Here is a 24,471-nt window from a genome sequence, read left to right on the forward strand (position 1 = left end):
CTCATTGTCTATATTATCTTCCTCTTCCAAGGAACAATCCAATTGTGATGAGCAGGAGAATACCTTCTCTTTATTAGATTTGGGTTTGAATTCCTGGCTTTTCTCCTTCAATAAGGCTTCTTCATAACATACTAGCCTGATAAAATCAGGATAGGTTAAGGTCTGAACACTATCAGAGGTTTTTGTCTTAACCATACTGGAGAACAAAGTTCCCCCCAAAATCTGTTTCATCTTTCCCTGATCTAAAGCAGTGCATTCAATCACTTTTCTTGAGGATAATTTGATAGAGAAACTTATTTAGCTGCATAATATGTTCAGACAGTAGTTTATCTTGATGATGGAAGAGGTGTTTGTATTCATAAATTAAATCCAAGGCTTTATTGGTCTGGCCAAACTCCTCTTGCAGCATGACTAGATAGTGGAGTGCCGTACAGACCCTTTAACTAAACTTTACAATCTTACTAGCCTCATCAGCAACCCTCCTCACACTTCCAGTGATATGTTGTTTCTTTTGTGTCTCAGGAACATCCCATTCTTCAAGGGCCAGTACGGCTTGGTCTATCCAGGTCTCAAACTCTTCTTCATCTTTCAGCACTGACTGTGCCCCAGAAAAGAGTGTCAATTTCCAGTAGCCAGTGCCAGAGTGTATTTCGTGGGCTTGGTTGCATTTGGTCACAAACCCTTCTAAAGTTGTGAAAAACTCTGCTCCTACTGTGACTGATGCAGTAGTCAAAGAAGGGCCTCTGGATAACGTATCGGGTCCCTGCTTTTGACTCCGGGTTCCAATTGTTTCGCTTGAATCTACGTTTCATCATTCAGTTGTAAACTGGAGCCTCTGAAGTTTGAGTGGATCACTTTCCTTCACTCAAAAAGTGCCAGTTTGTGGGCTTTGTCCTGATCAGTTCTGAGGTCTGTGATGGACATTTGGACACTCTCTATCCTGGGGCAAGGGCCATTACAGCTTGACTAATCAGTTCTTCTGACCAAACAGCCCCAGGAATTTATACGGCTAAACTCAACTCTGGACACCCATTCTCCTTTTCACACCACTATATAATAGTTTACATATCTAAGTTTCAATTTATTGGCTCATTGTCTACAAAGGTCACCCATAAACCAGAGATTCCCGGACGAGCCCCCAAATGTAGTGCACCCCGCAGAAGCATCTAGTTTGATAATCGCTCTGGAGTTATACTTCTTTCACTGAAATGAGTGGCGTAATACGTCAATCACTCTGACACACTCTTTACACAATAAAACCACACTAATTTAAAATGACCTTGAATATACTGAAAGTAAGTGAATCAATAAAGACAAGGTTTTACAAATATAATCACAACCTAATAATAATTTTTTTTTTTCCATAAAATGTTTTTATTGAGAAACAAGGTATACAGGGTACAGAAAGTTAGGCACAACCTAATAATAATTTACTACTATGCAATGCAGTCACAAAACAGACTGGAGATTTATGGTGATTTTTTTTTTCTTGTTTTTTACTAATGGTGACTGGGCCCAGATTTCACCACGTTTATAACTTGACCTGTAATAGGGGCACCAGAGTCCAAACAGAGTAGCTAAAAGAATGTAAAAAAAAAGAAAAAAACTTGAGGAAGCTAAGCTACCTCACTGATCCAAGGATGGCCCTGCTAAATCCATATAGTATAGATATACTGTATAAGTCCTATAAATATATAAATCCAAATATATATATATATATATATATATATATATATATATAGATCTTTAATAAAATAAATAGTGAAACAAGTACTAATAATTAGAATAACAGGAGATTGTCCTCAAAATGTCATATTTGTTTTCTTTTTGCTAGCTTAGTTGGGGCCCTTCTTTGATGGTGCACAAGTGGTGAATCTTGGTTAGGCCTGTCAATCCTTCTAAAGGTGTTTGTAAACACTGATACGTGAAGATAATTTCAAACAAGCTCCAACAGGAGGATAGAGTAGGATGAATTCTATTGGATGTCCTAAAACATGGGATATATCATGTCTGTTTGTTTCTGTAATTTGTGTAAAATAAGTTTGACAACCCTTTCTCCCCAATCCTTGTTCACTGGTTTTAATGGCGAAGGGATGCCTAGAAGCTTTATAGCTCAAACTCCAGATAGACTGACCTGATTTATGAGATATGATAAGTGACCACCAGGTCCGTACTGAGCTGTGTAGACTGTAAGTGATGTTTGGCAAGATTTGCCTTGACTCACTGAGAAGTGGCTGGAGTCCTCGCTTTAAATCACTGAGAGGTGTATACAGAAATATACAATCTAACTCCAGTCCCTTCATGACATGACCACTGGCCACTCTTCATTGTAATGCTACCTGCAAGGGAAGCCCCTCTTGCACAAGATGGGTGGCAGCAGCCCAAAAGTCTCTAAAATCTCTCAACGATCTGTACTCACAAAATGTCCAGTGACAATTGGCTGCCTGCTTCCAACTTCCAAGAGATCTTTAAGACTTTTTGGCTGCTGCCACCCCTTTTGTGCTAGAGAGTCAGCTGGGTGTTTGTGTAAAGGGGACATCAGAGGGGACCTGAAGAGCTTAGTCTATCTGATTCTATGTAAATGGACTCTGCTCTTGTGGCTCTAAAGAAAGGAGTTTGCATTTAACTGTTTCCACTACAAAGCCAAATCCAGTTTGCTATAAGCAAGGACTTCTGCTTCAGCTCTTCAGAAAAAAGTTTTATTGTCCTCAATCTGTACATAGTTCTGTTTTTTTGAGTGTCCCACTCAATTCCTTCCCCTGTTGAGGGCATGTGGCCTGGTTTGGCTTGCTTGCAAGTAAGTGGCTGGGAGCCATTATATGCTTGTAACTTAAACAGCAATTTTTTTATTTTTTTGGCACTATCAGTTTTGCTGCAGTACAATGTAAACATTGTATAGATGCTCCACTTCACAGGCAGTTTAGGGGCATCCCCCAGGCATATTTTGCATTTTAATGTTTTTTACCTTCAGCAATTTTGTGCAACAGCCCCCATCCCCCTCTAATATTTATCCTAAGCCCCATCTCGATTCAGCAATGTGCACGAGACCATCGACTCTCCTGGGTCTCTTCCTCCTCATTGGTTGAGACACAGCTTACAGCCAGTAAGCCAATGAGGAGAGTGCAGGGGTGGGGCCGAGCCACACTCCATGTGTGAATGGACACATTCACACATGTGTCCATTCACATGCTCCTATAGCAACCTGCTTGCCAGAGGCGTAACTAGAACCTTTAGGGCCCTGATGCAAGAAACCATGAAGGGCCCCCCAGACCCCTGGCCGGGGCCCTTACCTTCAAGCCCAGGGCTCTTCCCACTAATCCTGGGGCTCTTTACACTCGTTGCATGGCCTTTTATTACGGTCCCGCAGCAGGATTCTTTCACAAGTTCTGCAGTGGGCCCCCTTCCTGCAATCTTGGGGCCTCCCCACAGTGGTGCAATGCCAGGGTCCGGTTGCAAGTGTGACCTTTGCGATGCTGGAAGTTCACCCACTGGTTTGCTACCGGGCCCCCTGGAGCATGGGGCCCTGTAGCGATTGCAACCCCTGCAACCCCTGTAGTTACGCCCCTGCTGCTTGCTATGGGGGCACTCGGCAGGAGGGAGGGGCAAGGAGCACTGGCAGGGGACCTCAGAAGAGGAGAAACCACTGCACAGGAGGTAAGTATAACATGTTTGTTATTTTAAAGAAAAAAATGAAGCCTTAGTATTACTTTAAAGCGTTAGTAAAATTGCTGGAATTAGTTTTTTGGTACATTTTCTGTGTCTACCACCTATGCCACTTGTATGATAATTCCTTGCCTATTGGCTTAGAAAATTATCAATATTGTTTTTCTAACATTCAGCGCCCATTGAATTGAATGGGGCTCAGTTTTGTCACAAGAACTTTAGTCATGTCCTGCGAACCCGCCATAAACTAAACCCAGGTAAATTCAGCTCGTTTCTGCAAGGATGAGAACTCACAGGAAAATGAGCAGAAAAGATCAGCTTTAAACATAAATAGGATCACCAGTTTAATGAATTACCTTTCCTGGGTGACTTTCTCTTTTCTTCTTCAGAACATCTACAGCCTCACTGGAGTGGATGAGTCGGATGTGGACCTGGGCTTCTCCTGACCAAGGCAGTAGGAAGATGGCCAGGTAGCTTCCATTTCCATAGTTTATTACATGACCAGTGACCCCGGCCTTTAATGCTTCGGAGTGCAGCTTGGCCTGGAAAAAGTCTCCGCCATACTCCTTTCGTCTACCATTGTGATCACGAGCTGTGATGACCACCTCCAAAGTCTCTCCAACCCTGTAAATGTCCCGTGGATTCCGCAAATGGTATTCACAATTCTTTGCACTGGTAGACAATGAAAAATCCTGCAAAGTCACTGGAGGTTCGGGCCAACTGATATATTTTAAAAGCTCGATCAGTTTTGGTGATGTGGGAGAAACTGAAGTGGGAGGAATTGAAGTGGAAGGAATTGAATTGGGAGGAATTGAAGTGGAAGGAATTGAAGAGGGTTGATTAATGTTAGCAGGAAGTCTGAAAGTCTTGAGGGTGAGAAGTATGCGTTCATCCAAAATATCCATAGATAGAAATCTATAGGAGAACTAATATAAAAATGAATTTTAAAAAATTACACAAGGCAATCATGTGAAAGAGACAGTAAAGCAAACATTTAACAAATAAACTCAAAATTGTTTCTGTTGTACCAATTTAACAGAGATATGAATATTGTTTAACTAGGAGGCAATATCGATAAGGTAGGACTTTTTATTTTAAAGGAAACCTGTGTTTTGTCAATGTAGGCCAAATAAACAGCAACATATACTCAACTTTCCTTCACTATCCCAACTTTTAGCCCAACAATGGGAACAAAGGAAATATCTGGTACTTTCAGTCATGGAGGCACATATGGCTCACCCAACTTCCTTTCATATGCTCAGGCTAATGCTTGGTGTGGGGCCTAGCACTGTCACACATGTGCAGTAAGGCCTCAATTACACGGGTGAAGGGGCAGTAAAGATAGGTGGTTGAGCTGTGGTTTTACTGCCCCCTGCCTGTTTGCCAAACTTCACATTAAAATACCAGCAGCTGCACCATGTTCGGCAGTAAGCAAATGGTTGATGCAGCTAGTATAAGTTTCTTATACTGTATCTAAAGCCATTTTTGTGGATGGAGGGAAATGCCAAGGGTTAACATCCATTAGCTTTTGTTGTTAAAAAAATGAATTAACTTTTCTGCACTTAGGACTAATCGGGCTGTATCATCATACGTTTACGTGCGTTTATTTATTTGAATGGGCTGCCAATGCCCCACAACAGACAGAAAATGGGACCTGCACCATGGCATTTTAGAACAGAAGGTACTAAAAATGAGACACAGAGAAAGAGATGTACACCGCTCAGGCAGTTGGAACTTCACAGCCAGCCATGGGTGCAGGACCACGGATCACCACCGCAAACAGGATACAAGAGAAATGGCCGCACACCAAGCGATGGCTCACGATTAAAGGCTTTATTGAACAAGGGTGCAAGGTGCTTGTTCACGCTGTGAGTCATGTGAAACATGTCTACCATCCATTTTGCTGTACCTTGCATCCTTGTTCAATAAAGCCTTTCATAGTGAGCCATCGCTTGGTGTGCGGCCATTTCTCTTGTATACTAAAAATTAGAAAAGGAGCCTAAATTCTGCACCTGTTGGCTGAACATGAGAATACATTACAATGCCACATCATATGTCTTAAAGTTTTCATTTGTAAGTCCAGCCAAAAAATGTATTTTATTTTTGGATTGAGTGGGGAAGAATTGGAACTCTATTTGAGTTTTAACCCCTGCCCAGCTCCTTGCCATCCTGGACTACAGAGCTGTGTGTTTTTATTGATGCACACATTGTAGGGAGACACAAGTCTAGTGCCTGCATACAAGGGTGGCTCCATAGGATGCTGCTAGAGAAAGGAGTCACCACAAAACAGGAAACCTTCGGTAGCGATTATGGCACCAGCGTAAACTGGAACACCAAAGAGAAAATCAAGCACATAGGACTTGTGGGACTATATGCCTCCAATAGTAACTACACATCAAGTAAAATGTCATACATTTTTATATTATACACATATTAATCACATCCCGACCAGCCACAGTTATACGGTGTCAGGTCGGCAGGTTCCCGTGAATCGGCGTACCTGTACAGCGGTTTGCGGGAGCAATCCTGAGGCGCGTGCCCACTAACCAGCAGGAAAGCTGAGGCGGGGGGCCGGCGGCCACGATTGCCGCCAGGCACCCGCAATGGTTCCCCGTGAAGACAGAACGGTGGTCGGCTGTTGTAAACACAGCAGACTGTTGTACTCTCTGCTATCAATACAGAGCCCCTGTGTTCTTACTATTTAGGAACACAGGTCTCTGTGTTGATATTACAAGCCTATCGCCCACAGTTAGAAAACACCCCCTAGGCTCACACTTAACCCTTTGATCACACCTGAGTTAACCCCTTATTATTATTACAGTAACAGTGCACATTTTTAGCACTGATTACTGTAGAAATGTTCTGATCCCCCCCAAAAGTATCAAAAATGTCTGTTAGGTGTCCGATCTGTCCGCTGCAATGTCGCAGTCCCACTAAAAATCGCTGATCGCCGCCATTACTAGTAAATAAAAAACATAAATCTTTCCCCTAGTTTGTAGACATGATAACTTTTGCTCAAACCAATCAAAATACGCCTATTGGGATTTTTTTAACCAGAAATATTTAGCAGAATACAAATTGGCCTAAAAGGTTAAAAGAATTTGTTTTTTAATTTTTTAATTTTTTTTTGGGGGGGGGGGGTGTTATATAGCAGAAAGTAGAAAATATTGTTTTTTTGTTTTTTTTTTCTTCAGAATTGTCACTCTTTTTTTGCACAAAAAATAAAAAAAATCGCACAAGTGATAAAATACCACCAAAAGACATCAATTTTATTTGGGTACAGCGTCGCACGACTGCGCAATTGTTAAAGTAACACAGTGCCAAATCGCAAAAAATGGCCTGGTCATTAAGGGTGAAATTCTTCCGGTTCAGAAGTGGTTAAAGTGGAGTTCCACCCTAAAATTATACTTACCTCCATCTTCTCGCTCCGGGTCACCTGAAAAACAAATGGATTTTTTTTTTTTACTTACCTCGTTTAGAAGAAAATATACTTACCTTACTATCCACTTCCTTCTTCCTCGGCCGCGGCCTGCGCCGTCACTTCCGCTTTGCAATGATTCCTGGGAGCTGAACGTCATCGCTCCCAGGAATCAATGTGCCTGCACCGGCCCTGACGTCAGTTCCGGTGTAGGCGCGTCATACCTTGCAAAACAGCTTCTGGGCATGCCCAGAAGCTGTGCAGGGATGACGCTGCGGCACCAGAAGTGACGGCGGGGCCGGTGCAGTGCATCGTGGGACCGAAGAAGACGGAAGAGGACACAGAAGAGGATCGCGCTGGCTTCAAGCTGCCCACACCTGAGATGGCAGCGCTGGACAATACATTTTCAAGGTAAGTATTTCTTCTTGCAGGTAAGTGCAACCCGGGACAGATCAGAGTCTAGCCATTGTGGAATGCACTAGCCCTGACTGTCCCGGGGGTATTTTTATTAAAAAAAAACGTTCACTGGGTGGAACTCTGCTTTAAAAACATAATTCAGAACTACAGCTCAATCTCTCTGCTAGGAAAGAATTCATACAGTCACACACAAAGGCTCTATGAACGTCGCAGTCCAAGAGAATAACTACAAAATACTTACTCAATGGTACCGCACGCCAGCTCTGCTGAAAAAAAAAAATAACCCAACCATATCCAACAGTTGCTGGAGGTGTAAGAACAAGATAGGGTCTCTCCTCCACATTTGGTGGACCTGCCCATTAATTCATGCATTTTGTAATCTTATTAAGAAGGCGTTAGTAGCTCGAGACCCCCAGATACTGCTGAACTGCTCCATCAGAGACTCCAAAATAGTCTACAGAGAGTGGGAACGAATGCATTTGGAAGATGGTGTCACTTACCGGAAAGGCCCCTCTGGGGACCTAGAAAGTGTTCAACATTCGTTCCTTCCTGAGAAGCATCAACATGTAGAGCTGACAGCTCTTCACGATGATCATGGGCATCTGGGGGCAGGCAGAACTTTTAAACTAGTTACAGATCGCTTATACTGGCCATCCACAAGAGCAGAAATTAAAAGCTATTGTGCATCCAAAAAAAGACACTGCCTGGTAAGGCTGCCCCAGTGGGCCATCTGCAAAGCCAAGGGCAGATGGAACTGGTGTGCATTGACTTTGTGTCTTGAACTCGATTCAGGTGGACAAAGCAATGTCCTGGTTGTGACTGATCACTTCACGGGTATGCCCAAGATTTCCCATCCAAAGACCAGCAAGCCAGCACAGTAGGCAAGCCTTTGGTAGAGAAATTCTTTGTTCATTATGGCTTACCTCAATGCTTACATTCCAATCAGGGCAGCGACTTTGAGAGTAAACTTGTCAAAAGGCTGTGTGAATTGCTGAACATCCAAAAGCCAGAACATCCCCATAGCACTCATAAGGAGACCCCCAGCCGGAGTGATTTATTCGCACTTTGCTGAACATGTTGGGGATGCTTCCTCTGGGGAAAAAGCAACATTGGGGAAACCACATTGCTGCAGTGGTTCATGCCTATATCAGCACCGTGAATGAATCCAATATTCCTCTTTCAGACTGATGTTCGGGGGAGAGGTCCGTCTTCCTATTGACTTAGCCTTTGGGACATCTCTCGATCACTTCTCAGCTTATGAGAAGTCCAAAGAAGCATCTGCTGCTAGAGAACAAAGAAACAAAAAACAGCTTTGATCTCAATGTGAGAGTGCAAGACTTGCAGTCAGGAGACAGTGCTGACTGCTGTTGCGAAAATCTGAGAGAAAAAGCAACACTAATGTTCCCTGGTTTCATGTAATGTGCCCTGCTCTCACGTAATGTGTCCTGCTCCCATGTAACATTCCCCACTCTCACATAATGTGCCCTGCTCTCACGCAATGTGCCCAGCTCCCATGTAATGTGCCCTGCTCCCATATAATGTGCCCTGCTTCCATATAATGTGCCCCACTCTCAAATAATGTTCCCCGCTCTCATGTAATGTGCCCTGCTTCCATGTTACATGCCCTGCTCCCTTGTAATGTGCCCTGCTCCCATGAAATGTGCCCTGCTCCCATGAAATGTGCCCTGCTCTCATGTAATGTGCCCTGCTCTCATGTTACGTGCCCTGCTCTCATGTTACGTGCCCTGCTCCCATGTTACGTGCCCTGCTCCCATGTTACGTGCCCTGCTCTCATGAAATGTGCCCTGCTCTCATGTTACGTGCCCCGCTCCCATGTAATGTGCCCTGCTCCCATGTAATGTGCCCTGCTCCCATGAAATGTGCCCTGCTCCCATGAAATGTGCCCTGCTCTCATGTTACGTGCCCTGCTCTCATGTTACGTGCCCTGCTCCCATGTAATGTGCCCTGCTCCCATGAAATGTGCCCTGCTCTCATGTTACGTGCCCTGCTCTCATGTTACATGCCCTGCTCCCATGTAATGTGCCCTGCTCACATGAAATGTGCCTGTTCCCATGAAATGTGGCCTGCTCTCATGTAATGTGCCCTGCTCTCATGTAATGTGCCCTGCTCTCATGTAATGTGCCCTGCTCCCACTTAATGTGCCTAACTCCCATGTAATGTGCCTTGCTCCCACGTAATGTGCCCTGCTCCCATGTAATGTGCCCTGCTCCCATGTAATGTGCCCTGGTTTCATGTAATGTGCCCCGCTCTCACGTAATGTGCCCTGTTCCCATTTAATGTGTCTTGCTCATATGTAATGTGCCCTGCTCCCACATAATGTGCCCTGGTTTCATGTATTGTGCCTCGCTCTCATGTAATGTGCCCCGTTCCCATGCAATGTGCCCTGCTCCCACATAATGTGCCCCACTCTCTTGTAATGTGCCCTGCTCAGATGTAATGTACCTTGCATCCACGTAATGCAGGTCAGTGATCAGACCTAAACCTAGTAGCTTTCCCTCTTGTGTCTGTTTGCCCCATGTTGGCATGGTGTCCACCGTAGCATTTGCAGTGGCAGAGCAGTGTAGGACCTTGTCCTCTGAGCCCAGGTCATCCTGGACACATCCCTAAAGAACAAAGTAGTGCCATATTGATGTGCTCAGCTCTTTATTACTCTTCTCTCTCCCCCTCCCCCTATTGGCATGCTCCTTGTGTGGCTTCTTTCTCTTACACTCCAGCCCTGCTGTACATGGACTGCAACAGACTGATACCAGGTCAAATTCAGGTACACTGCTTGCATTTAAAAATACAGTACATTTAACAATGTATAACAGTTTCAGAGCTGCATTAATTATTTTTTTTTTTTTTTTATATTTGCCTGGAGTTCAGCTTTAAGAATGTTATGTATACACACAAAATGCTACATCAATAATGAGGAAGACAATCCAGGCATAACAATGTCAGGATTATCCGTAATGACTGACATGTCATGTAACAGATTAGTATTTTATAGAGATTTGTGTGTTGTTCAGGTACCAATTAGAGATAAAAAAATCATACATAATTTATATCTTTATTTCTGGTCTCCATAGAATATTGGAGATTTAGGTGTGTGATGCATATGCAAAAAATATACATCTTAAAGCAGACCTAGTTTCATTTATCATGGGTTTGTTTTGTTTGGTGCATGCCAGAATTTTATTTATTACAGGTACTTGTTACATTGCTGTCCATTTATGCAGTGATTTACATAAACAGGTATATTGTACATTTACATCAGTCCCTGCCCTCAAGGAGCTTACAATCTAAGGTCCCTAACTGACATTCAAACATACACATACTACGGCAAATTTAGACAGGAGCCAATTAACCGCTTGCCGACTGCTCACAGTATATTTACTGCGGCAGTCAGCCCCTCACAGGCAGAGTGACGTAGGTCTACGTCGCTCGCCTGTGAGGCTCTGGGGAGCGAGCGCGCGCCCGCGGAGGCGCGCTCCCGCTCCCGCGCGGTCACGGACCCCCCCGTGCGTGTGACCAGCGGACCCGATGTCCGCCGGTCACTCGGCGATCGGCGGGGGAGAGGGAGAATGTTAGGCAGCTTGTGTAAACAAGCCACCTGTCATTCTCCTCGCTGTAAAAACACTGATCACATGGATCTACTATGTAGATCCGTTGATCAGTGTCCTTACAGCTCAAGCCACAGCCAATCACAGTAGAAAGCACGCCCCTAGGGACACACACAGCCCCTCCCTCCCAAATAAAGTTAACCCCTTCACAACCAGTGTATTTTTACAGTAACAGTGCATATATATATAGCACTGATTACTGCAGTAATGTCACTGGTAACCCCAAAAGTGTCAAAAATGTCAGTCAAGGGTCCGATCTGTCCGCCCCAATGTCGCAGTACTGCAAAAAAAATCACAGATCGCCGCCATTACACGTTAAAAAAAACCCACCAAAAATGACAGAAATCTTTCCCTTTGTTAGTAAACGTGATAACTTTTGCGCAAACCAATCAAAATACGCTTTTTGCGATTTTTTTTACCAAACATAGGTAGCATAAAACAAATTGGCCGAAAATTTTAAAAAATTTTGATTTTTACATTTTTTTGGGGGGAATTTCATATAAAAAAATGTGAAAAATATTGTTATTTTTGCAAAATGTACGCTCTTTTTTTGTTTATAGCGCAAAAAGTAAAAATCGCACGGGTGATCAAATACCACCAAAAGAAAGCACTGTTTGTGGGAAAAAAAGGACGCCAAATTCGTTTAGATACAGCGTCGCACGACCGCGCAATTGTCTGTTAAAGTCACGCAGTGCCGAATCGCAAAATACCCCCTGGTCGTTTAGCAGGAAAATCCTCCGGGGCTTAAGTGGTTAACCTACCAGCATGTCTTTATAGTGTGGGAGGAAACCCATGCAGGCACAGGGAAAACATACAGGTAGTGCCATTGTTGGGATTTGTACCAATGACCCTGGTGCCACTAGGTGGGAGTGCTAACCACTTAGCCACTGTGCTGCCCCACAATGTAATGTGTAAATATAACACTTCCAGGTATTTATTACCGCTCACAGAGATCCATACTTGCCAACTGTTCCTTTTTTCCAGGGACAGTCCCTGCAAATAGGAGCTTGTCCCAGGTAATTTATATTGTCCCTGGAAGCGCCTGTTTATCGGGCTGCACTTAAATGTTACGCAGAAGTAGTGCAGCTGAATGGTAGACTTATTCCAACTCTACTACTGTGGCCTTAAGTTTGAAATTCCCTTTTTTAATCTCCTGTAATTCTCTCTATATTGAGTAGACTCTATAATCTGCTAAATAGGCAAGATTAATTATGCAGAGTGGGTGGAGCTTCAGGGAAGTGGGTGTGGTAATTGATAGCTGTGCTGCAAAGTGTCCCTGGAATTTTTTTTTTAAATGTTGGCAACTATGAGCGATCATAACACACTTCTGACAATTTCAACTGCTGTTCTTTCCAGAATATCAGAGCAATTCTTGTTCAGGGATCAATGACACATTCATGTACATTTTGGTGCTCATGCAGGTATTTGGCTGCGTTTACAAATGCCTGACAAACATCAGCCTCTGCTGCAGACTCTAACCTTCTGACTTGTTACAAAGATATATTCATTAAAGTGGTTGTAAAGGCTGAAAGTTTTTCAGCTTCATGTATTCTATACACGAAGATAAAAAACCTTCTGTGTGCTGCTCCTTCCACAGCCCCCTAATACTCACCTGAGCCCCCTCTCGATCAAGCGATGTGCACGAGAGCCTCGGCTGTCCCGGGACTCCCTCTCCACACTGGCTGAGACAACAGAGGAAACTATTGCCTCCCACTGCTGTAATCACAGCCACTGAGCCAATGAGGTGAGCGTGGAGGGTGGGGCCGAGCCGCAGCTCTATGTGTCTTATGGATGCATAGAGCCTGCCTTGGGAGCAAGCACACACCAGTGCCCATATAGCAAGCGGCTTGCTATTGGGCATGTGTGGGCGTGGTCAAGGAGGAGGAGCCAGGAGCACCAGCAGGTGACCTGAGAAGAGGATTGGGGCTGCTCTGTGCAAAATCACTGCACAGAGCAGGTAAGTATACCATGTTTTTTTTTTGTAAAGCCGAACCTTTAAAGTGTTACTTAACCCACAACAGTAAAATCAGTGTGTATATGCATTAACCACCGGAAGATTTTGCTGTCTTACGTCCAGGCCACTTTTTGCGATTCGGCGCTGTGCGACTTTAACTGTCAATTGCGCGGTCGCGTGATGCCGTACCCAAATTAAATTTACGTCCTTTTTTTACCACAAACAGAGCTTTCTTTTGGTGGTATTTGATCACCTGTGCGATTTTTACTTTTTGCGCTATAAACAAAAAAAGAGCGACAATTTTGAAAAAAAAACAATATTTTTCACATTTTTTTATATGAAATTCCCCCCCCAAAAAATGTAAAAATCAAAATTTTTTTAACTTTTTGGCCAATTTGTTTTCTGTTACCCATGTTTGGTAAAAAAAATCATAATAAGCGTATTTTGATTGGTTTGCGCAAAATTTCGTTGCGTTTAATAACTAAGGGAACGATTTCTGTCATTTTTGGGGGTTTTTTTTTAACGAGTAATGGCGGCGATCTGCGATTTTTTTTTGCGGGACTGTGACATTGCGGCGGACAGATTGGACCCTTGACTGACATTTTTGACACTTTTGGGGGTACCAGTGACATTTCTACAGTAATCAGTGCTATAAATATGCACTGTTACTGTAATAATGACACTGGCAGGGAAGGGGTTAATTTTATTGGAGAGGGAGGGGTTAATGTATGCCTGGTGCTTACTGACGTGTGTGGGGGGAGGTGACTGAGTGACACAGGGACAGATCGGATGCTCAGCTATGCTGAACCCTGCAATCTGTCACTGTCTGTCACTTAGGAGATCCGCCCGCTCTGTTTACACAAGCGGGCGGATCTCCAAACTCGATTCCCCGACGATCGTGGAAGAGCAGCGGCGATCGCCGCCGCTCCTCCCCTGTAAAAACAGCCTGTAAAAAGGCTGTTTGATCCTGTATGCACAGATCCTCCTCTTCTTCCACTGTCTCCAGAACACGTCCGGATATGACAGAGCCTTTGGAGTCAGGCTGCACATGCTCAGTTTGGTGTGTATTGCTAGAGAGTTTTTTTTTTTTAGGAGAGTACATGTGATTAGCACAGGGCAAATCAGCACTGTCCAGATAAAGCATGGGTCTCAAACGGGTAGCCCTCCAGCTGTTGAAGAACTACAATTCCCATGAGGCATTGCAAGACTGACAGTTACAAGCATGACTCCCATAGGCAGAGGCATGATGGGACTTTAGTTCCGCAAAAACTGGAGGGCCGCCAGTTTGAGACCCCATGAGATAGAGGGTCAGGGGTCCTGGATCCTGATAGGACAGCTCAGTGCAGTATGAAAACTCTTTGAACAAGCTTTACCAGACACTTATAGAAGTCACAAGACTGCTTTATACTGCTGATGATAAAAGATATTTAACAGTTTATATTTACTAAAGTAATTGCATTTCCATGTTCTGTGTACTGTGGGAGACCAGATATAGTGAATGCAGGCTCCTGGGTTTAATAACACTTTAATAACACTTAAAGAAATAAATACTGCTCAGGTAACATAGGCAAAATTTTTTCACCCCTGTACCTTTTGAAAGATGTTAGCAGTACTTTGGTACATTTAGGCTGGGTTCACACTGATGCAAATTGGTTTCTCTGCATCTAATTCGAATGTGACCAGCTCTCCATGGAGCCAATTCACACAGCTCCGGGTGTTCGCGATCCACACTTGAAAAGGGTCCTGTGAGCCTTCTAGTCCATTTTAGGTGCCAATTCAGCCAAAAATGTCGACCTGATTTGCACGTGAAACGGAGAACAGGGATGCATTGGACCCCTTGCTGTGAGCCGCAGCTAGTGTAAACCCAGCCCTATACACATGGTCTGGTCCTGTGCTTATGTCCAGCACTTCTGGAGTTAGCTTGTGGCTGATATGAATGCAGTTGGAGGCCTGACCATTGCAGTGGATCTTCTGATCTCTTTTTTTGGAATTTGTGAGAATGTAGCCCATCCTTTTTCTCAACATTTTCAAGATAGAGAAACCCTTGAAATAACTTTCCATCCTGGGGAACCTCTGCTAAAAAAGACTATTTTTACAACCCATTATACATTGGTGTGATGGTCAGTGGGAAGAATGTTTCTTACATTTGTGGTATTGGGAATAATTACCCCCTTCCAGATAGCTAAAAAGATCAATGGTGTCAGTGGGAACTTATCTGAGATGCAGAAATTGCTCATTGCTTAACCACTTAAGCCCCGGAGGATTTGGCTGCTAAAAGACCAGGGGGTATTTTGCGATTCGGCACTGCGTGAATTTAACGGACAATTGCGCGGTCGTGCGACGCTGTACCTAAACGAATTTGAAGTCCTTTTTTTCCCACAAACAGAGCTTTCTTTTGGTGGTATTTGATCACCTGTGCGATTTTTTGATCATGCGCTATAAACAAAAAAAGAGCGTAAATTTTGCAAAAATAACAATATTTTTCACATTTTTTTATATGAAATTCCCCCCAAAAAAATGTAAAAATCAAAATTTTTTAACATTTTCGGCCAATTTGTTTTATGCTACCTATGTTTGGTAAAAAAAAAAAATCGCAAAAAGCGTATTTTTATTGGTTTGCGCAAAAGTTATCGCATTTACTAACAAAGGGAAAGATTTTTGTCATTTTTGTTGTTTTTTTTTTAACGCGTAATGGCGGCGATCTGCGATTTTTTTGCGGTACTGCGACATTGCGGCGGACAGATCGGACCCTTGACTGACATTTTTGACACTTCTGAGGTTACCAGTGACATTTCTACAGTAATCAGTGCTATACATATGCACTGTTAACTTTATTTGAGAGGGAGGGGCTGTGTGTGTCCCTAGGGGCGTGATTCTTACTGTGATTGGCTGTGGCTTGAGCTGTAGGAACACTGATCAACGGTCCTACATTGTAGAACCGTGTAATCAGTGTTTCTACACCGGGGAGAATGACAGGTGGCTTGTTTACACAAGCCGCCTGACTTTCTCCCTCTCCCCCGACGATCGCCGAGAGACCAGCAGACATCGGGTCCACCGGTCACACGCGCGGGGGGGGTCCGTGACAGTGCGGGAGCGCGCCTCCGCGGGCGCGCGCTCGCTCCCCAGAGCCTCACAGGCTAGCGACGTAGACCTACATCGCTCTGCCTGTGAGGGGCTGACTGCCGCAGTAAATATACTGTGATCAGTCGGCAAGCGGTTAAGGAACCTCTAGCAACCTCTGGAGGAACCCTGGTTGAGAAACCCTGATGTAGCCACTACCTCCCATAAGATGTTGTTAATTTTTTTTATGCTGTGTTCTATGATAAGATAACTATTTTGACCAAATGGAAGTTGCCAGACCCTCCCACTGTTCACCTCTGGAGATTTATGATTAATGCAGTCTTAACTTTGTATAAGCTTGCTTATATGGCTGAAACTGCCCCAATAAGTTTGACCAAATTTTAACTCCTTGGGTTGAGGTCAGAGAATTAACATTGTGATAGGCCCTTTCTTTGGCTAAGTGCCTATAACTCTATGGGCTACATGCTCTACCCTCCTCTTCCATTTTCTTTTTTCTTTTTCTTTGTCTCTTCCTGATTCCTCTCCACCTCCCTGCCATTTCTCCTACTCCTCCTCCCTCCCCTTGTGCTTTGATATGCTGATGTTTGTGTAGCACCCTCTAGCTTTGTGTGCTAGCTGTAAATGTTTTTTTGCTAATGTAGGTAAATTTGGCTTGGTTGGCAGCCAAACCTGTGTGGAATCTGGGTCAGGGTTGAGTGACTCAGGGAGGCTGGGTGACTCATCAAGCAGCACCTCTGGTACCGCCCTCTACTTTATGGAACCTTGGAGAAGCTTTCAGAAGAATGGGTGGGAGGTTAGGGGGATCTGCTTTGAGTATTGAGGAGGGCCCTAGCCAATCCCCAGCAAGTGGGTTGGCAGGGGCAGGCACCTCTTAAAAAATCTTGGGTCATGCCAGCAGGGGTAGTCGGATGGGAGATGGAGTGCTAAGGAGGCTGTCGTGGCCATTGAGGGTGCACACTAGTCTGGGGGGGGTGACCTCGGCCCTGGGACTTAGGTGCTGGAAGGACCCTCTGCAACACACAGAGGAATCCTTTCCTGGATGCACGTGAGCACGTGTGAGGACAGCGGAAGAGAGTCAGCATGTCCAAGAGGTCTCCGGGAGAAGTCAACTGGGTGGGCTGGTGAGTGTGTAGTCTGGGTGGACTGTAGAGTCAGTCTGGGAGGACTGAAGAGAAGTTACTCAGGTGGGCTAGTGAAAGGGGCAGCTGCAGCCAGGCGGACTGGCAATGCCTGAAGAGGTTGTGCTGGGATCAGTATCCACAGGAATGTAAGCTGGACACTGAACTTTGCTACACAACCGAAGAAGCCTGTGGTCCTTGCCTGTAAAGGGCTTTTGCTTTAAAATCTGACTGTTGCCCTTTTTGTCAGAATTAACTATCAGTGTGCCAGCTCGGATATCTGCAAGCAAGTGTGCTGGAGAAAGCAGTAGTAGTGTATGTAGGAAAGTTGTCCCTGAAGAGTTTTCTAAAGTCAAGTGGGCATGTCACAATTTTCCTATTGAATAACCAAGTTTTATCCCGTCAATAAAACATAAAAACAAGCACTGGACTGTTTCTTGACTCTGGGATACTGTGGAGATTTTGCGTGCCTGGTTGTGCAGGGTGGGGGATACCAGTTCACCAGCGGCTTCTACGTGGGGTGTGCTACATTTCTAGCCTCGCATGTATCCTTACTGCTGATATACTGTATCTGTCATGCCAGTTGACTACTATTTTGGTATGTACTCTGTGCCATACTTGTTGCTTTCTGGCCATACTAAGGGCATATGGCCTAGTATGGTTCAGGAGAGGTGGGCATTTGCTTGGCACCTTTCCCCACCCCATTTCTGCAAGCAGCATGCTACGATATGGGTCTAGGATGGAGTTTTGGGGGCTCACACCTGTTTGTTTTTTGCCTTTGGATCACTTTTAACCGCTTGCCGACCGCCGCAAGTAGATATACTGCGGCAGTCAGCCCTGGCCAGGCAAAGTGACGTATATATACGTCACTAGCCTGTGACCGGTTTGTGAGCCAATAACGGGCGAGCGCGCGAGCGCCCCGGCTTGTTCACTGAGGAGTCCGCGCGTGTGACCGGCGGACCCGATGTCCGCCGGTCACACTACGATCGTCGGTAGAGAGGGAGAAAGGCGGGCGGCTTATGTAAACAAGCCGCCTGTCATTCTCCCCTGTGTAAAAATGGAGATCAGACGGTTCTACTATGTAGAACCGTTGATCTCTGTTTTTACAATAGTAGACATGTCCCATCACAGTTAGAAACACGCCCCTAGGACACACTTAACCCCTCCCTCTCCAATACAGTTAACCCCTTCCCTGCCAGTGTCATTTTTACAGTAACAGTGCATATGTATAGCACTGATTACTGCAGTAATGTCACTGGTAACCCCAAAAGTGTCAAAAATGTCAGTCAAGGGTCCGATCTGTCTGCCGCAATGTCGCAGTCCCGCAAAAAAAAAAAAATCGCAGATTGCCGCCATTACTCGTTAAAAAAAAAAAAACACAAAAAAAGACAAAAATCTTTCCCTTTGTTAGTAAACGCGATAACTTTTGCGCAAACCAATCAAAATACGCGTTTTGCGATTTTTTTTACCAAACATATGTAGCATAAAACAAATTGGCCGAAAATGTTAAAAAATTTTGATTTTTACATTTTTTTTGGGGAATTTCATATAAAAAAGTTTGAAAAATATTGTTATTTTTGCAAAATTTACGCTCTTTTTTTGTTTATAGCGCATGATCAAAAAAATCGCACAGGTGATCAAATACCACCAAAAGAAAGCTCTGTTTGTGGGAAAAAAAGGATGTGAAATTTGTTTAGGTACAGCGTGCGCAATTGTCCGTTAAAGTCACGCAGTAAAAAATCGCAAAAAACCCCCTGGTCAGGAAGGGGGTAAAATCTTCCGGGGCTTAAGTGGTTAAAAGTCATACCTGACCTGAAGGGCCTGGTAGGGATTGTGGGGGAGCCCCCCACATTTTTTTTTCTTTTTTTAACACTGTTCCTGCTACTTGGTTTATATTTGGATAGCTTGTTTCAACTCTTAGTTAATACAGACATTAAATTACAGTGGCTAGACCTTGAAATAATTAACAAATGTATTCTTTTTTTTTTTTTAGTGATTTGACATTAATGTAATATCACATTGTTTGCGTTTTTTACTGCAGGTAAAACATTGACATTTGCGGTACTTACCAGTAGTAAATTGACACTTTACATCTCACATTAACCTCCCTGGCGGTATGATTCTGTCAGGAATTCTGTTCCAAAAGCGGAATTTCATGGAAATTTGGCGTTATGTATTATAGGCCTACAATTCTTAGTAATTACTGACTTAAACCTGACCAAAACAAGTCTCTAGTAGACATCCCAGATGTGATAAATTTGAAACACAAACAAGTGAATTATAATCGAATCAATAATATTATTTTATTATTTAATATATAATATATATAATAAAATTATATTATTGATTAGATTATAATTCATGCGTTATATATTATATATATATGTGTGTATATATATATGTATATATATATATAACGCATGAATTATAATCGAATCAATAATATAATTATATATATATATATACATATATATATGCATATATATATATATATATATATATATATATATATATATATATATAACGCATGAATTATAATCGAATCAATAATATAATTATATATATATATATACATATATATATGCATATATATATATATATATATATATATATATATATATATATATATATATATATATATATATATATATATATATATATATATATATATATATATGCATATATATAATATAAAATGTGTTATGTGTTTTGTGCAACGTTTTTTTTTTTTTTTTTGAATTTCCCTCCCTAGTTCCGCTCCCATGCAGCATTGCTGCTGCAGGGAACGGAACTAGGAAGTCCTCCTACCGACAGACGAGCGGCGGAGATCTCGGCTGGCGGTCACAGCAATGAGAGCTCATCGCTGGATCGCCAGGATAAGGTAAGAGAAGCTCCGCTGCGCTGTCTGCACGCTCTGCCCATTGACCCCGAGCGTGACTCGGGGATACCGCTAATAGCAGAAAATTCCTACCCCGAGTCACGCTCGGGGATACCGCTAAGGCGGTTAAACATTTTGTATAAAACACACATTTCTTATGAAATAAACAGTAGTTATTTTATGTTTCAGTCTGATTACCGGGGGAGAGATGACTGGGGAAATGCTTACTCCTGCCTGCAGCAGACTGATGGCATCTCTTCAGTCAAAACAAAGTCAGACTGAAGGCTGAAAAATAAATTATTTGGCACAACAGGGGGGCAAGACTGGGGTTAAAAGTCCACTGATGGTGTGGCCTGGACGCTGAAGAAGATGGCAGCATAATCTCTTCTCTCCGACACTCCGTGGTCCATATTACAGCTTTTGAGGGAAACTAATTCGCCCAACATTGGGGAAACTGGAACCCAACTCCTCCGCTACACGTTCCTGCACCCCCCTGGACACAGAACCACAGCCTAACTAACAGACATATCCCCGAGATCATTAGATCTCAACCCCGGGACATACCATCCTCCACTCAGGTCTCAGGCGCATCCAGAGCAGCAAGCAGGAGCCCGTCCAGAACACCGAACACGCAGTCGTCAGAACCCTCTACACCCGCTGTTGCCAAATCCCTCTGCCTGGATGACCTGAAAGCCGTGGCAGCGGACATAAGAGATACTCTTTCAGCAGGTATCTCAGATCTCCATCGAGACATGCAAGCCCTGACTTCCAGGTTGGAGGAAGTGGAAGAACTAACCGACCGACATGACTCTGACATCCAAGAGGCCCAAAAGACCCTGAATGCCCACTCACTGCAAATGGGAGATCTTCACAGACAAATAGAAGACCTGGAAAACAGAGGTCACAGACATAATATAAGGATTAGAGGCCTACCCGAAGCTGTGGAACCTACTCATCTTAATCAGGCAGTCCTGGCCATCTTCAACGACCTCCTGGGCACGGGCAGACCCTGAGGACACTCAAATTTAAATGAAATGTCTCCATTGCGCTCTGCAACCCAAAGGCAGAGACACAGACCCTCCAAGAGACATTATAGAATGCATCATCAACTTTAAGCTCAAAGAAGAAATATTAAATAGGGCTGGACACAGAGGAAGAATTCTATATCATGGTACTGAGATCAAACTTTATCAAGACCTTTCTCAGATCACATTGCAAAAGTGCAAAGACCTCCACCCTCTTTTGGATGTGCTCAAAGAGAGAGAAATTCCATATAGATGAAAATTTCCTTTCTACCTCTCAGCCGGATCCCACGGGCGCATAGCTCTACTAAGACACTCTGAAGAAGTGCACTACTTCTGCGAGAGCCTTGGCATCCCTCCTATTGATATCCCTGATTGGCACTACGAATCCCGCTCCTCAGCATGACACCTGAAAGAAGCAATGGAGGTCCATCCACACAGAAGCCTTTCAACATACAGAAAGCGCCGACACCCCTTTCATGGTTCCCCACCACCTGCTAACTGACATTCCCCAGGAGGAGGAAGCATCCCAGCTTCCCCAGCACACAATAAAGCTAGAAGAGATTAATGGCAGGACTAACTGTTCACCCTTTCCTACTTACTTCACATACAATTGAATAAGCCCCATCAGTTCGATGAGTATGCCCTCTACTGTTATATGCGCTTTACAACCCAGCTTGGTAACACATGAACTCGCTTATCAGCATGGAACAGGTAACCCCTCTCATGAACTTTACACTTGAACAACGTGATAACAGAAATTATATCATTTTGCTACCTATACTATCATAGGCGACCCCTCTAATATTATACATTTGCATGGGGTTTCCTTGCATGTCAGAAATGTCTGATGGCCTCATTCTGACCTATCATGAATCCTCATGCACCATATATTATCTCTAGCAAACATCTTGGTCAGATCCACATTTACAAAACTGCCTGATTGTTATCTAGGTACACAATTACAGATCACCATGCTCCAACATAGACACAGACATTTTTCCATGCATAACCTTTCTCGCCCTTCCCATTTTTTTTTTCTTTATCATTGCCTCTGTTGTTAGTATTCCTTTCATATTGTAGCATATCACCAAACATCTCAAGTACTTAGCCTTTCATGATATGCTTTGAATGTATTTGCAGAAATTTTCAATGTTGAATGTCATGTGAAGAGTCAACCCAGAAACATCCTACTTTCTCCACAGACACCTCATAACTCTCAAGTTCAGTTTTCTGGTAACATCATTTAAACACCCACATTTGACTGATGCTTCGGACTCCTCACTGAGAGCCACATAATACAAAATGCAAAGTGCCCTCTCAGTAAAAGTATAGTTTCTAACCCAAATGTACTGAGGGAGTGTCTCCACAGGATGGCCTCTGTGGACACTCGTAGGTATATGTGCCACGTCCGAATTGTTCAATTCTAGAGAAGGAGGTTATAGCTATTGCTATCAGAGATGGACTTTCTCGGCACAGCAATCAACACTAGTGTTGTATAAAAAATATATAGTTTTATTGAAAATCGATTAAAAAAAAAATATATATATAACAGAAAATAGTACAGAAAAAATATAAGTGTTAGTACAATTAAAAAACAGATCATAACATCAGATACAAAATATCAAAGATAACCCTCAATCACCGCAAAACATTTTTTGAATGGTGATTTTATGTACACCTGATACTTGGTCCAAGACTGTAGTGGGTACAGGTATATATCCGGTGTTTGAGGGATTCATTGTAGTACAGATAACCTCTACATGTTTCACGTATATATTAACGCTTCTTCAGGAGAATGTAATACAGAAAAAAATCTTTTAATGTATGAGATCAGTATCTGGTGTATAGGTTCCAATGACAAAACCGTCACGGTATACACTAAAAAGTTTTTTTGATCATTTGCAATTAAAAGTGCTGAAATGGGTAGGTCTCCAAAGCTATGTATACTTTATTAATTGGGAACCATTCACGTATAGGAAGGTAGATAATTTATCTCAGCAAAACGACAGACAATGATGGTGTGTAACATACACCTATCCTATTCTGTCGGTTGAAAAATATACCCAGTCCCGCACTGCTTAGAGTATTAAGTAATGTCTGGCCATTTGGATATATATCACTCTTTTATAGTGAACGCTGTTCCAACATAGGGATGTTCACGGTGCAAGAAATTGCAGCCGTAACACTTGTGTTAGTGCTGTGGAGCAGAGAATCGAGTGCGTGTTCCTCCTGGCAGTCGGACCATATATTTTCTGTTATATATATATATATATATATATATATATATATATATATATATATATATATATTTTTAATGGATTTTCAATAAAACTATATATTTTTTATACAACACTAGTGTTGATTGCTGTGCCGAGAAAGTCCATCTCTGATAGCAATAGCTATAACCTCCTTCTCTAGAATAGTTTCTAACCCAACCTGCCTATCTTCCAAATTCTCTGTCACTCTAGACAAATCGATCCTCTCCCAAAGTCCACGCAATTCAGTTAACTCTCCACTAACCCAACATGCTCCACCGATACATGTTTACCTTGGCCTCGTTCTCATGTTACCTGTTACAGTTACTATTTACTTGTTATCCCTCTGTACTCAAAGTTTCCACACACTCCTACTGAATAGTCCATACACTGTTTTTAGTAGTTGAATGAGGAAAATGGTGAGAATTCTCTAGTGTGATGTCAATCTTACAGCCTCATACACCTTATCTTTATAACACAAAGGGTTGATGTCACTGGCTCAAGGCTCTAGAACAAACTTCATCCCCTTTTTCCCTTATGTACCCCCCCTTTTTTCCTTTGTTTTATACTATACTTCATAATTCACGTCAGCAAGTAAACTCTATTCACAACCTAACAATTTTTTGTCATCTGCAATTTACTTTATTATGATTCACCTAAATGTAGCAGTTAGGATTGATCTGAACTTCCTAAGCAACACCTACGTATCTCTATTCAGGCAGCTCATACCTCCCTCCAGATTGTTTTCAGACCCCATCCCACTATAAACGGATCTGTGCCTCTGATACACGACCATCACCCCACCGGTAGACAATGTGTTCTTTATTCTTGCCCTCTTTCTGAACTTAATTACAGGTTTGCACTTTATATAACTTTAATATTCAACGTGACCCCCTGCTTTTCCCCTCTAATCAACCTTACCCCACAAGCCAATGTACTATATAAACAGGAAAATAAAATCTGTTGGTAAAACATATCGGAGAGATCCCCATTTCCCCAATGCACACAATAGCTCACTCAACCTTACCTTATCCCTCTC

At 43.1% G+C, this 24,471-nt stretch overlaps 1 protein-coding gene across 1 annotated transcript in view; it reads right to left on the reverse strand.

Annotated features, from left to right (window-relative positions):
* Positions 1 to 24,471, reverse strand: part of LOC309554697 (NXPE family member 3-like) — a gene marked incomplete at its 5' end in the record, with an annotated part of 146,005 nt that overhangs the window by 51,915 nt on the left and 69,619 nt on the right. The window contains one exon of the mRNA XM_082256403.1: positions 4,020 to 4,578. Within this exon, the coding sequence (XP_082112529.1) occupies positions 4,020 to 4,578 (559 nt within the window). The remainder of the gene's footprint in view (positions 1 to 4,019; positions 4,579 to 24,471) is intronic.

The sequence above is a fragment of the Pelophylax lessonae genome (genome assembly GCF_965119305.1).
Source record: "Pelophylax lessonae genome assembly, chromosome: 4".
Classification (NCBI taxonomy): domain Eukaryota; kingdom Metazoa; phylum Chordata; class Amphibia; order Anura; family Ranidae; genus Pelophylax; species Pelophylax lessonae.